The sequence below is a fragment of the Carassius auratus genome, unplaced genomic scaffold (genome assembly GCF_003368295.1).
Source record: "Carassius auratus strain Wakin unplaced genomic scaffold, ASM336829v1 scaf_tig00029578, whole genome shotgun sequence".
Lineage (NCBI taxonomy): Eukaryota > Metazoa > Chordata > Actinopteri > Cypriniformes > Cyprinidae > Carassius > Carassius auratus.
In genome coordinates this window covers 13,825-27,158 of record NW_020525777.1, presented here as the reverse complement: position 1 = coordinate 27,158, position 13,334 = coordinate 13,825, and the positions used below count along the sequence as shown (strand labels likewise).

General features: G+C 40.9%; 1 protein-coding gene across 1 annotated transcript; it reads left to right on the top strand.

The window, feature by feature from the left end:
• The first annotated feature begins 378 nt into the window (after positions 1-378).
• LOC113079860 (uncharacterized) lies at positions 379-11,897 on the top strand. The gene is made up of 9 exons (XM_026252082.1): positions 379-817; positions 1,706-1,840; positions 7,111-7,273; positions 8,092-8,284; positions 8,388-8,456; positions 8,639-8,740; positions 9,908-10,313; positions 10,438-10,575; positions 10,766-11,897. Exons 1-9 carry the CDS (start codon positions 757-759, stop codon positions 10,966-10,968), a joined length of 1,470 nt encoding a protein of 489 aa, XP_026107867.1. The 5' UTR covers positions 379-756; the 3' UTR covers positions 10,969-11,897.
• Positions 11,898-13,334: the final 1,437 nt, after the last annotated feature.

The following is a 13,334-nucleotide window of genomic DNA, read 5'->3' as shown; positions in this document are numbered from 1 at the left end:
TATATATCTATGTATCTCTCTCTCTCTCTCTCTCTCTCTCTATATTATATATACAGAGAGAGAGAGAGAGAGAGAGAGAGAGCAGTTATAGTCATACAAAAGAACAAAAGTGTTTAAAAGAATCATGAATTAAGCTGGCACGTTTAAATGTTTGTTTACAGATTTATTAGTTCTTACTTTGATTTTCAACTATAGCCCTATAGCCCTAGCCCTAGCTGAGATCTGCTTCTGCTGCTCATACTGTGATCAGCCGCCCTTCCCCCACAGCACTCTCTGATCGCGCGCGCGCCCTTCCCCCACAGCACTGTCTCTGACTGACTCGCTGCAGATGAGATGAATGAATGAACTAACAAAAGTCTTGTGAGCTCTAGTTTTACAGCAGACCTGCACGTTTTGAATATTCTTATTTGTAATTCTCTTAAAAACTTTATGATGTGGTGTTATTTTATAAAAATAAGTGCACACCGGGTACTTTTTGCTCTTTTAAACCAGTGCTTGTACGGACATGCGCACTGGTTCCTAGTTTGAGGTGGGTGCTCGGTTAAAAAGTGATCATGTGCTCTGTCCACTAGAAAGACTAACTTCATCACATTTTTTTTTAAGTTTGAAGAAACAGTACTGTGGTCAAAACAAATATCATTGCCACCAGATAATTTTCTATAAGGCCAAATAAATGTAGTCACAATTTCAACGTGAAATCCAAATACGTAACTACGTCATTTACGCAAGTCAGCGACGGTGGTGTTTTCCCGGGAAATGCAGACACGTGACGATGGAACGCGCGAAACAGACGACAAACAACCCACCAGGAGGAAAGGTGAGATTAAGACTTGTCCTGAAAATGCATGATAACTAAATACATTGTGTAATATGAAATATAGTACGATGTATGTTTATTTTAGTGGTTTAGTTATTTTTTGTAATAGGGTTTTATTTACTTCTCGATTGTATTTGAGTTTGCTTCTAAGCCTGTGTCATTTGATGATTTGTTGCAATAATGAAAACAAATTGTATATATAAAATTGACTATTAAATATAATTTTGTTATTTTTCATATAATAGTACTTTAGGTTCTACAAAGTAATCAAGACAACCGAGTCAGTGGTAGTTTTCTAAATCATTGTTTTTCTCAAAAGTGTTGTAAAATATCAACAGTAATTTGAAATAATTCATTCTCATTTTTTAATATCATTATTTTATATATTATATTTTATGTAATACATTATTACATTATTTGCCCCCGAATTGGTTTTTTAGTGGAATGTTTTATTTTAATAATTTATCTTCACTGAGATTTTTTTGCACAATGACCATGAATTGATACTTTATAATAATTGTATTTTGTTTCAAGCTCCAAAGCAGACAAAAAGCACATTAAAAATAGTCCATATAAATCTAGCTGGTTATTGACTGAAAATCTCCCATATACTTTAGCTCTTAAATCAAATATAGACTGACATCAATTGTGGTTACAAGACACACAAGAACCAATGGTTTTTGGCATTAATGACATTTCCATTAAAAAAATATATATATAATATAAAGATTTGTTCCACAGAAAAACACAACACCGGTTTGGATATGAGGGTTAGTATGTTAATTATGTGTGTTTTTGGTGAACAATTCCAGTAAGATCAACAGGATTTTTTAAAATATGCTTGTTTATTTCATTCACCTTATATTTATTTGTATTTATTTTTTCCAGTCATTTCAAGAAAGAAAGTCGCCATGCTGGGAAATAAAAGACGTAGGAAACCTCTGCAGGACGCTGAGCATCATCACATTACCTGTAAAACTGACAAGCCTGGGCTTCGAGAGCAGTTCATCAGCAAATATAAAGGCAAGTATAAATGACTAAGCAGTTTAGTAACTAATAACTAGGGCTGGGGGATATGGCAAAAAAGTTATCACGATAATTGTTTTATATTAGTCGATATCGATAATTATCACAATAAATGTCAAATCTTTATTTCTTTCAAGTTTAAAGGCAGATATTTGCTCCTAAGTGAAAGTTGTAGAAACCAGAGCATTAATTGTGGTTTTAAACTACTCTTTATTGTCAGAACATATCATGACAAACACTTGCCAAACAGGTGAACATTTCACAAATCTGAGGTAGAACATTCAAACATTTGTTATTTTTCCTTAACAAAATAAATATATTTATTGGAAAATGTATTTCTTAGTTCCTGGATGTGCTAATGGGGGATATTGTTTCAAGTCTTGAAACAGGTTTGTGTTGCCTGACTTTGATGGCACGGATCTTCAGCACAGTTTACAGTGCAGGCAGCAATATTAATATTAGATATATTTTGTCTCAAAATGCATATTTGACAATGATTTGCAGCAGTATTAGATTCAGTTAGGAGCAGATTTACTATGTAAAATTTATGTTCATTAACAAAAACAGTAACATCTTTTAAAACGACCTAAATTTTATTTGGTAAAATGTAATAATCTGACTGTTTGAGTTTTATTAAAATTAACCATTGGTCATCCAGTATCATGCATTTAGATCATGATAACCACAAAACCAAATACTGTAACTATTTTATTAATCCTTTAATACATTGTCTACATTACAGTTTTTTTTCAATCGCTAACAAGCGCTTACCCATACTTCAGATACTTTTTCTAAACTCTTATCACAGACTAACACCTACAAAACACAATTGGCCAAATGGATAATTTTCTTCTCAAAAACACATTTTGTTAAATTTATACTAAATCTTCATTTCAAAATAGAACACATCTTTCTGTCAACACACCAACTTTACCAAAACACTGGAAATCTGACTCAAAATTAAATTATTCTGTCAAAGAATAACACTTGTTTTCACCTCAAAAGGTACATGCAGTCAATCAAAGTACACCAGGTTTCAAAATACTGGCTATTGTTGACATTACAAAAACTGCATAGACTTTTCAGTCTCAGTTTTACAGGTATTTGCATGCAAAACATGCAATTCACTGTTTTACACTAAATTTCTTGGTTAGGAACTGTATGTCCAAATGTACAGTAATGTTCACATTCAAAAGCATTCCAGTAAAAAGCTATTTTTCCTTTACTGTTTACTGCAGGAGGTACAGTAGAAACACGGTATGATAGAACAGAAAAGGTTTGACAGTATTGCTTACAGTGAACAAAATATCCATGAAACACATAAGAGCATTCTGAACAAAAAAACAACAACAGAAAAAAGCCCAGAATAAAAAAAGGAGAGGGGGGGGGTAAAATAAAAACAATCTCTCACTGCTCCTCTCAATGCTCCTGCTCCTCTCACTGCTCCTGCTCCTCTCACTGCTCCTGCTCCCCTCACTGCTCCTCTCACTGCTCCTGCTCCCCTCACTGCTCCTCTCACTGCATCTCTCACTTCTCCTGCTCCTCTCACTGCATCTCTCACTGCTCCTGCTGCCCTCACTGCTCCTCTCACTGCATCTCTCACTTCTCCTGCTCCTCTCACTGCATCTCTCACTGCTCCGGCTCCTCTCACTGCATCTCTCACTGCTCCGGCTCCTCTCACTGCATCTCTCACTGCTCCTGCTCCTCTCACTGCTCCTGCTCCTCTCACTGCTCCTGCTCCCCTCACTGCTCCTGCTCCCCTCACTGCTCCTCTCACTGCTCCTGCTCCTCTCACTGCTCCTGCTCCCCTCACTGCTCCTCTCACTGCTCCTGCTCCCCTCACTGCTCCTCTCACTGCTCCTGCTCCTCTCACTGCTCCTGCTCCTCTCACTGCTCCTGCTCCCCTCACTGCTCCTCTCACTGCTCCTGCTCCTCTCACTGCTCCTCTCACTGCTCCTGCTCCTCTCACTGCTCCTGCTCCCCTCACTGCTCCTCTCACTGCTCCTGCTCCCGCTCCTCTCACTGCTCCTGCTCCCCTCACTGCTCCTCTCACTGCATCTCTCACTTCTCCTGCTCCTCTCACTGCTCCGGCTCCTCTCACTGCATCTCTCACTGCTCCGGCTCCTCTCACTGCTCCTGCTCCTCTCACTGCTCCTGCTCCTCTCACTGCTCCTGCTCCCCTCACTGCTCCTCTCACTGCTCCTGCTCCTCTCACTGCTCCTCTCACTGCTCCTGCTCCTCTCACTGCTCCTGCTCCCCTCACTGCTCCTCTCACTGCTCCTGCTCCCGCTCCTCTCACTGCTCCTGCTCCCCTCACTGCTCCTCTCACTGCATCTCTCACTTCTCCTGCTCCTCTCACTGCTCCGGCTCCTCTCACTGCATCTCTCACTGCTCCCGCTCCTCTCACTGCATCTCTCACTGCTCCTGCTCCTCTCACTGCATCTCTCACTGCTCCTGCTCCTCTCACTGCATCTCTCACTGCTCCTGCTCCTCTCACTGCATCTCTCACTGCTCCTGCTCCTCTCACTGCATCTCTCACTGCTCCTGCTCCTCTCACTGCTCCTGCTCCCCTCACTGCTCCTCTCACTGCTCCTGCTCCCCTCACTGCATCTCTCACTGCTCCTGCTCCTCTCACTGCATCTCTCACTGCTCCTGCTCCTCTCACTGCTCCTGCTCCTCTCACTGCTTGTTTGCCACGTAGCAATAAAAAAATATACGAAAAACCTTGATTATTCTGGTTAGTCACATTGTACTGCTATTATTTTGAACAATACTGTATATCCCACATTTCATGGTGCAGTTAATATTATTAGGCTAACGTTACAGTAAATCCGTAGTAAATGGTGGGAATTTGTAGACAAAGAAGCCTTCTGACTGACCACAGTGTTTCTCCTGTTTGTCAGCGCGGTTTAATCGGCCTTTAAACTGGTTTAAATCACTGAAACGTGTGTTCTTGGCTGAAGTCAAGCGCTTCTCACTGGATCTGATGACAGAGACCGATCAGAGTAAACTCATCTGCTCTAGTGAGCTCGCGAGTCATGCTGCGCTGCCGTTTGGACTTTGAGCCGAGCGGATAAACGGTCCGTGTGGCGCGTGGGTCAAATGAGTTCGGTTCCGCTTTTGGCGCATAAACATTATCGAACATTTATCGAACTCTGGATATCGTTTTATCGAGAAATTATATCGTGATAATTATCATTATCATTTTATAGCCCAGCCCTAGTAATAATGTTAATCTACAAAACTGAGAATTTAATGTAAGGCAAGTCATATGGTTGTTAGGCCACAAGTTAAACAGTACTTTATAAATATATATATTTTTTATTGTGCAGTCCAGATTCCTGAATAGAGTTCTGCTGGCATGAGCCCTAACTGTACGTACACACCGCCGCCGACTTGAGCTGCAAAGAAGCTCTGGCCGCCCTGTCAAGGACGCTTGTCAAAAAGTACGGGGAAGCTTGTTGACGCTTTGGCCGCTCTGACATAGCATGGAGAAGAGAAGTGTCACAACATAAAATGTAATAAACAGAAAAAACAAGCAATACACTGAAGAAACCATTTATAATGACAGAATTATTATAACCGTTTTGGTCACATTTGTTTGGGAAGAAAAGAATAATGAGCTATTATTGTTATATTAATATTATATTTACTTTAATGTAATTGGTCAAATTGGTGTTACCGTGAGCAAATGAATTGCATTCCCGCTTAAAACGAGCGCTCGTAAATATTTCAAATAAGTTGAGCTCATTCTCAAATGTGTATCACTGTCGGATAATCGTGAAGTTGTTGTGTTTGGTGCTGCTTGAGAAGACATCGGACTCGGAGATTTTGGGTTCATGAAACCCTCCAGGGCCGTTATCAATTCAGAGAGTATCACCGGCTGGTGCAGCAGCTGCGGCTCGATGACGAGAGGTACGTCCAGCGGAACTTCAGGCTGGACACAGTTTGATAGCGTGTTGATAGAACTAATGTTTTGGTAGGAACGAAAGTTTACATCGTATGTTTCTCCGGAATCAGCCAGCGCGAAGGACGTCTATATTCCGATTGGTTGCTGCCGTTTTGCTGCTGCTTGCCGCTGAACATAGCTCATTACCATAAAGTTGAGCTACTTCAACTTTCAGATTGACGCTCTAGTCGCTCAAAACGCCATGCCAAGGAATTTGACGCTCCTTGCAGCTGAGAGAAGCCAGCTTCCATTGAAAATGAATGACTTCCGGTAACTTTGGAAGCTCAAGTCGGCGGAGGTGTGTACGTCGTACAGTAAAACAAAGCAGTTGCATTTTTGCACTTCTGGTTCCATCAACCCAAAGTCAATGTTTATTTGCACATACATAACCCAATTATGCATAATAAGCCAACAGTTCTGGTGGTCATGTAAACGCAGACTAAGGTAATCATAAACGGCATAAGCATAAACCAATCGACACAGCTAGATTTTGTCTATGTTGTTCCAAACCCGTAAAACCTTCGTTCATCTTCGGAACACAGATTAAGATATTTTTGATGAAATCTGAGAGCTGGATCACTCCTCCATAGGCTTCCAAGGGACTGAAACTTGTTGGCCCAGAAAAGTTATAAAAGAGATCGTTAATATAGTCCAAGTGACTACAGTGGCTCAGTCTTAAGTTTATCAAGCGACGAGAATACTTTTTGTGTGCAAAAAACAACAAAAATAATGACTTTATTCCACTATTCATTTCCTTCTATCTGGGCCTCGAGTGAGTTCACGTAGTAAAACTGCGCAGTGGGTCTGTGTTACACGTCACCACGTAGGCTCACTATTGGCCGACGCTGGTCATGTGTGTGATGCGTGTGACGTGCAACACAGATTTACTTATAAAGGCACACAATCAGTCAAACATACATTACAAGAATGTAGAAACATTATATATATTACACAAGGATATGGATTTTCTATAGGGTTCTAAAATCCTATAAGGTTTTTGTGGAGGGAACTAGGTGAGGTGAACTACCGGGTTGCCCTTCAAAAATACGTCATCACTGCGGCACTCCGTTCTAAACAATATATAGCCATGATCATATTGTTTGTGTAAGAAAATGTATGTAATTTTAACTGTATAATTTTAAGACTTAAAAGTATGAAAAGCAAAGCATGCTTTGAGATTAGCCTGGCTGACTATTTTCCTTCAGTAATTTCCCTTCTACATCATATAATGTACATCATATGGTAGAGAACTTTTAGTAAGAATCAAAATAATATTTGACATTAAAGAAACTGAAGCTAATGTATTTCTCCTCTTCAGGGCGTGGAGTTTTCACCACTGGAGCTTTTTTCAGAGGTGATTTTGTTCTTGAATACAGAGGTGAACTTCTGAGTTCACAGGAGAGTCTGGACCGAACTGAACACTACACTGAAGCTGAGAACACGTTCCTGTTTGATTTTCAGTGGCATGGCAAAAATTGGTGGTGAGTACAGAACTGTTGGATTGATGTAGTAGGTATGCTAAAATATCTGGAACTGTAAGATACTTAGTTCATGCCTGTAGTTCTGTTCGCTCGTTTCTTTTGGTCCAGATACGCTTAGTGTTCAGATTGGCATTTCTATCGTTGAACCTAAGTTATGATTGACCAGTCTGTCCTTTTTAGGGTCACATATTCCTGTTTTTGGTTTATTTACATGTCTCTGGTCCATGTTATGTTCATATTTCATTTGAACTGCACCAGAGTTCATTTGGAAGCCAACGCTTTTCAGCGTCTCGGTCCGCTTGTTTGGTCGCACCAGGTTTCAAATAGCAGCTTTCACATTTATTCAGATGAACCACATTAACAGTCTAAAAAAACATGCCAGATGTGAACACACCCTAATACTTCAAATTCACCATGAACTGACATAGAGTACGGAGTGTAGTTTCTTTGAGTCATCAAAAAAAATTCCCCCTGTATTCCCTAAAGAGAACAACATGGTAACTTTTAGATGCTTTTATCTGAGAGCTGTACATTACCATACATTGCAGTACACTATCATATAGATCAGTGGTTCTGGTCCCTCCTCTGCAGATTCTGTATGTCTCCTTCACCTGATGCACTCAGATGAGTTCATAGAGCCATGTTCTGATGATGAACTCCTCATCTCAATCAGGTGGATTAAAACACGAGACATACAGCATATGCAGAGCGGTGGGTTCCCAGGACTGGGGTTCAGAACCACTTGTAAAAATAACTGTACATGTCTAGCATATATACTAAGATTATAAGTATTGAGTGTTCATTTTATGTTTTTATAGCATGGATGCATCTAAAGAAGACTCGTCTTTGGGAAGACTTGCAAACGATGAGACCAGAAATCCTACTTGCAAAATGAGAACCGTTGAAGTGAGCAGAAAACCTCACCTGTGTCTGTTTGCTGTACGAGACATTCTACCAGGAGAGGAAATCACTTACAATTATGGAGACTCAGATTGGCCATGGCGAGTCAAGGTATTATCAATAAAATGCTAAAGAGATTGATCAGTAATTCATGATAATTTTTTACTCTAATTCTGATTAGTTACCATGTGATTGTGGTCTCATATTTCTCAAGACTTTGAATAAAGCATCAGCAGAATCCACTGATAAAACGAGAGCCAGCAGTTTGCGCCTGCATAAATCCGTAAGTCCACTTTAAAACATCTGTATCATTATTCTATATTATTGACTCTCTCAGCATAGAGTTGTGTGTGGAATGATATATAAAGTATAGGACAGCTAGAGGAATGAACATTAACAAGTTTTTTTGTCCTTTACAAATATTCAGATATTTTGATATTCATTGGTTTCTTTTCTGACATCTAGCCCCATTGTGCAGCTTCTGTTTCCTCTCCTGAACTGGACAAGGTAAACAGCAATGGTCCTCATAAGCAGTCAGGCAAAGCAAGAACATCAAGGAATAAAACGGTAACCATCTTAAACATGCAGCAACTATCTACTGATGTTTACTGCCAGCTAGTTAAAAATGCAATAAGTGATTTCTGAGAAACACTTAATGTTTGAAATCGACACCCAAACAAACACACCCCTCCCTTCATTGCTCCGCCCCCAAAATAATGAACACGCAACACAGTCAACCACTATTAGCTGGTGCTCAGGTGTTCAAATAGAAAATATCTTTATTGCTGGCAAACCATAGAATGGTTTGGTTTAAGTTGATTTGTAGGTGCATATCGACTTCATCCAGCACCCGTGTCATTTGAAATGTATTTATGTACTCACAATTAAAAAAAACAAACAAGAAATTATTTAACGCTGCAGTCCTAGTTTTTCGTCTTTGTCGCCATTTCTGTTCGAAATCTGCAATTGCAGTCATTCGTGGAACTATCAACTTTACATGGGTTGTGCTTTAACACGGCACAGCGCGAATGAATCCAATGTTTTGAGGAGAACGCGCTGCTGTCAATCACATCGCGTCGGTGTGGATACTGTCATTTGCAATGACAGATTATACTTTTTGGAAGTATGAGTCATGACCAACAGAAGAATGTTCACCGGAAAATGACACTGGAACAAGTAACATCCACTTTTGTTCTGACCAACTAAGGGTAAAAAAAGCTTTGCAGTGAATCGCGCTGATGAAAGGTGGGGTATGTGATTTGCAAAACGGCCGGGAGATTTTGAAAATACACAACTCCTATGGTCTTACCTTCTTTCCTTTGACTCCACCCATTCGAAGTACATGGACATGATGGGGAGGGGGTATGGTACGACCATTTGATTGACACAGTTACTGTCTAATGATTCTAGGTAGTTTTGGAAATGATTGGCTGGAGTTTTTCCGAGTCCTGCCCGTTCCACAGATGATTAAATTGCCTAATTCTCATTTCAGTGCTTCTAACTCAGTGGCTGTAAGTGGGTTAGGAATAGGATTTCAAGTGATTTTGAAAAAATGGACAAAAAAGACAATTACATACCCCACCTTTAAATCTAACAATCGCTTATCAATTATCATATCACATCAAACCGTGCAAACTATACTTTGTTCTCAAATTGTTAATGTTAACAACATCAGCATTGTGTGACTACATTTAAGGCCCTTCAGATATTTATCCTTGTTTTCGTGTGGGCCAGGCGGCCAGTCTCTTTTTTTCTGTAGCCACTCCAAAGTCCAAGTCACCCACGTCACCTTCAACCTCGCCTGTGCAGCCCTCATCATCCTCGCCTGCCTACAGAGGAGGAGAGCGCATCAACAAAGCTGCTTGCGAATGTGGCATAAAGAACCCTGAAGCACTGTCATCAACTAGGCTCAGGAAACACATAGCAACCATGTCTAAAATTCTTAACCTTAATGAGAATGAAGCAGACCAACTGGCTGATTTCCTTGGTCACGATATCCGAATCCACAGACAGTATTATCGGTTACCAGAGGGAACACTGCAGCTGGCAAAAATGAGTAAAGTCCTAATGGCCATGGAGAAAGGAACACTGTCTGACTACAAAGGAAAGAAACTTGATGACATTGAAATCGACCCAAATGGTATGAGTATACATGCTCTGTGTGTATCTGTGCTGTACATATTTACAAAACAATGTATATATTCATGTCACAGATACTAGGTATAAGCAATAAAGTGTTCATTTTTCGTTAATTAATTATTAAGAGCAACTTGAGGCCCAAGGTGATTCCATGTCAAGTGATGAGGAGGATTCCAGTGACCTCTCTCAGACACCAGCACCAGCACCAGTACAGACTGATCAACCTGTTCAATCTGAACAAGCTGTTTCACAGGAGGATCAAGGTAAGAAAAATCTCTACATTGCACAAACAACAATAATCAAATAAACATGAATTGGCTCCATGCAGCAATATCCAGACAAATTCAAAAAAAAAATTATGCATTGGGAACACAGTCTTGATTTGCTCTTTACTCACCGATTTAGTTGTAATGAGAATGTGTAATGAGAATTTACTTTTTAATTATTTCATAGGTTCTTCAAATGCTCCAAAAAAGAAATGGGAGGACAGTGAGGTAAAAGCAGTAGAGAGACACATGATGAGTCTTGCTGGTAAGCAAGACTGTGAAAGATGCATTCACGCAGAGCCAGAAGCTTTGAAACAGCGAACATGGACTGGTGTGAAAAATTATGTGCGGAACAGGATCACGACTCTTAAAAGAAAGGGTGGTTTGTAGGGAGGCACAAACACTTCAACACTTTGCACATTATGCTCTTTTTGTAGGAAATGGAGCTAAATTAAAAGAAATGAGGATAAAGGTGTAGAAATATTTTGTGGATCGAATGAAACAGAATATAAAGTGAAACGTTAGTGTATAAGAAGGCTAATGAAGAAGTAGAGGATAGTAAGAGTCAATTTTCTTTGTTCAGTTACAATATAGTTGGATGAAATGTCATGTTAAACTTTTTGATATTTCTGTCATAGAGGGAGGGGAGAATGTAAAGATGATAAAAAAGGGAAGAGTGAATAGCTGTGCTGGACATGGGCTGTGGCTGGATGTAACTGATTGGTGAGAGTTGCTGTGTGCAGACTAGAGAAGCTGAAAACTGAGATGTGATGTCCGACACTTTCTGCTTCCCGTAGTGATGCAGAGCCAGAAGCTTTGAAGCAGCGAACATGGACTGGTGTGAAAAATTATGTGCGGAACAGGATCACGACTCCTAAAAGAAAGGGTGGTTTGTAGGGAGGCACAAACACTTCAACACTTTGCACATTATGCTCTTTTAGTAAGAAATGGAGCTAAATTAAAAGAAATTAAGATAAAGGTGTAGACATTAAAATTAAGAGACGCTCGCGCTGTTTGCATACTTTACCACAGCTGAAGTAGAAAAAATGCATTATTTTCCAAATACACAGATATTTCGGAGACATTTTCATTCAATACATGCACTGCTTGATACAGTGTCTGTTTGTACAAGAATAAAGTTCAACATAAGCCTAAATACAAACGTAAAGCGGGAAGAGAGAATGTAAAGGGGGACGTTAAAGGACGTAAAGTAGAAGAGCATGTAAAGGGGACGTAAAGAGGGAGGAGAGAATGTAAAGGGGACGTAAAGAGGGAGGAGAGAATGTAAAGGGGACGTAAAGAGGGAGGAGAGAATGTAAAGGGGATGTAAAGAGGGAGGAGAGAATGTAACTGGGACGTAAAGAGGGAGGAGAGAATGTAAAGGGGATGTAAAGAGGGAGGAGAGAATGTAACTGGGACGTAAAGAGGGAGGAGAGAATGTAAAGGGGACGTAAAGAGGGAGGAGAGAATGTAAAGAGGGAGGAGAGATTGTAACGGGGACGTAAAGAGGGAGGAGAGAATGTAAAGAGGGAGGAGAGATTGTAACGGGGACGTAAAGAGGGAGGAGAGAATGTAACTGGGACGTAAAGAGGGAGGAGAGAATGTAACGGGGACGTAAAGAGGGAGGAGAGAATGTAAGAGGGAGGAGAGAATGTAACGGGGACGTAAAGAGGGAGGAGAGAATGTAAAGGGGACGTAAAGAGGGAGGAGAGAATGTAAAGGGGACGTAAAGAGGGAGGAGAGAATGTAACTGGGACGTAAAGAGGGAGGAGAGAATGTAAAGGGGACGTAAAGAGGGAGGAGAGAATGTAAAGAGGGAGGAGAGAATGTTAAGGGGACGTAAAGAGGGAGGAGAGAATGTAAAGAGGGAGGAGAGATTGTAACGGGGACGTAAAGAGGGAGGAGAGAATGTAACTGGGACGTAAAGAGGGAGGAGAGAATGTAACGGGGACGTAAAGAGGGAGGAGAGAATGTAAAGGGGACGTAAAGAGGGAGGAGAGAATGTAAAGGGGACGTAAAGAGGGAGGAGAGAATGTAACTGGGACGTAAAGAGGGAGGAGAGAATGTAACTGGGACGTAAAGAGGGAGGAGAGAATGTAAAGGGGACGTAAAGAGGGAGGAGAGAATGTAACTGGGACGTAAAGAGGGAGGAGAGAATGTAAAGGGGACGTAAAGAGGGAGGAGAGTATGTAAAGAGGGAGGAGAGAATGTAACTGGGACGTAAAGAGGGAGGAGAGAATGTAACTGGGACGTAAAGAGGGAGGAGAGAATGTAAAGGGGACGTAAAGAGGGAGGAGAGAATGTAAAGGGGACGTAAAGAGGGAGGAGAGAATGTAACTGGGACGTAAAGAGGGAGGAGAGAATGTAACTGGGGACGTAAAGAGGGAGGAGAGAATGTAAAGGGGACGTAAAGAGGGAGGAGAGAATGTAAAGGGGACGTAAAGAGGGAGGAGAGAATGTAAAGGGGACCTAAAGAGGGAGGAGAGAATGTAAAGGGGACCTAAAGAGGGAGGAGAGAATGTAAAGGGGACGTAAAGAGGGAGGAGAGAATGTAAGGGGACGTAAAGAGGGAGGAGAGAATGTAAAGGGGACGTAAAGAGGGAGGAGAGAATGTAAAGGGGACGTAAAGAGGGAGGAGAGAATGTAACTGGGACGTAAAGAGGGAGGAGAGAATGTAAAGGGGACGTAAAGAGGGAGGAGAGAATGTAAAGGGGACGTAAAGAGGGAGGAGAGAATGTAAAGAGGAGGAGAGAATG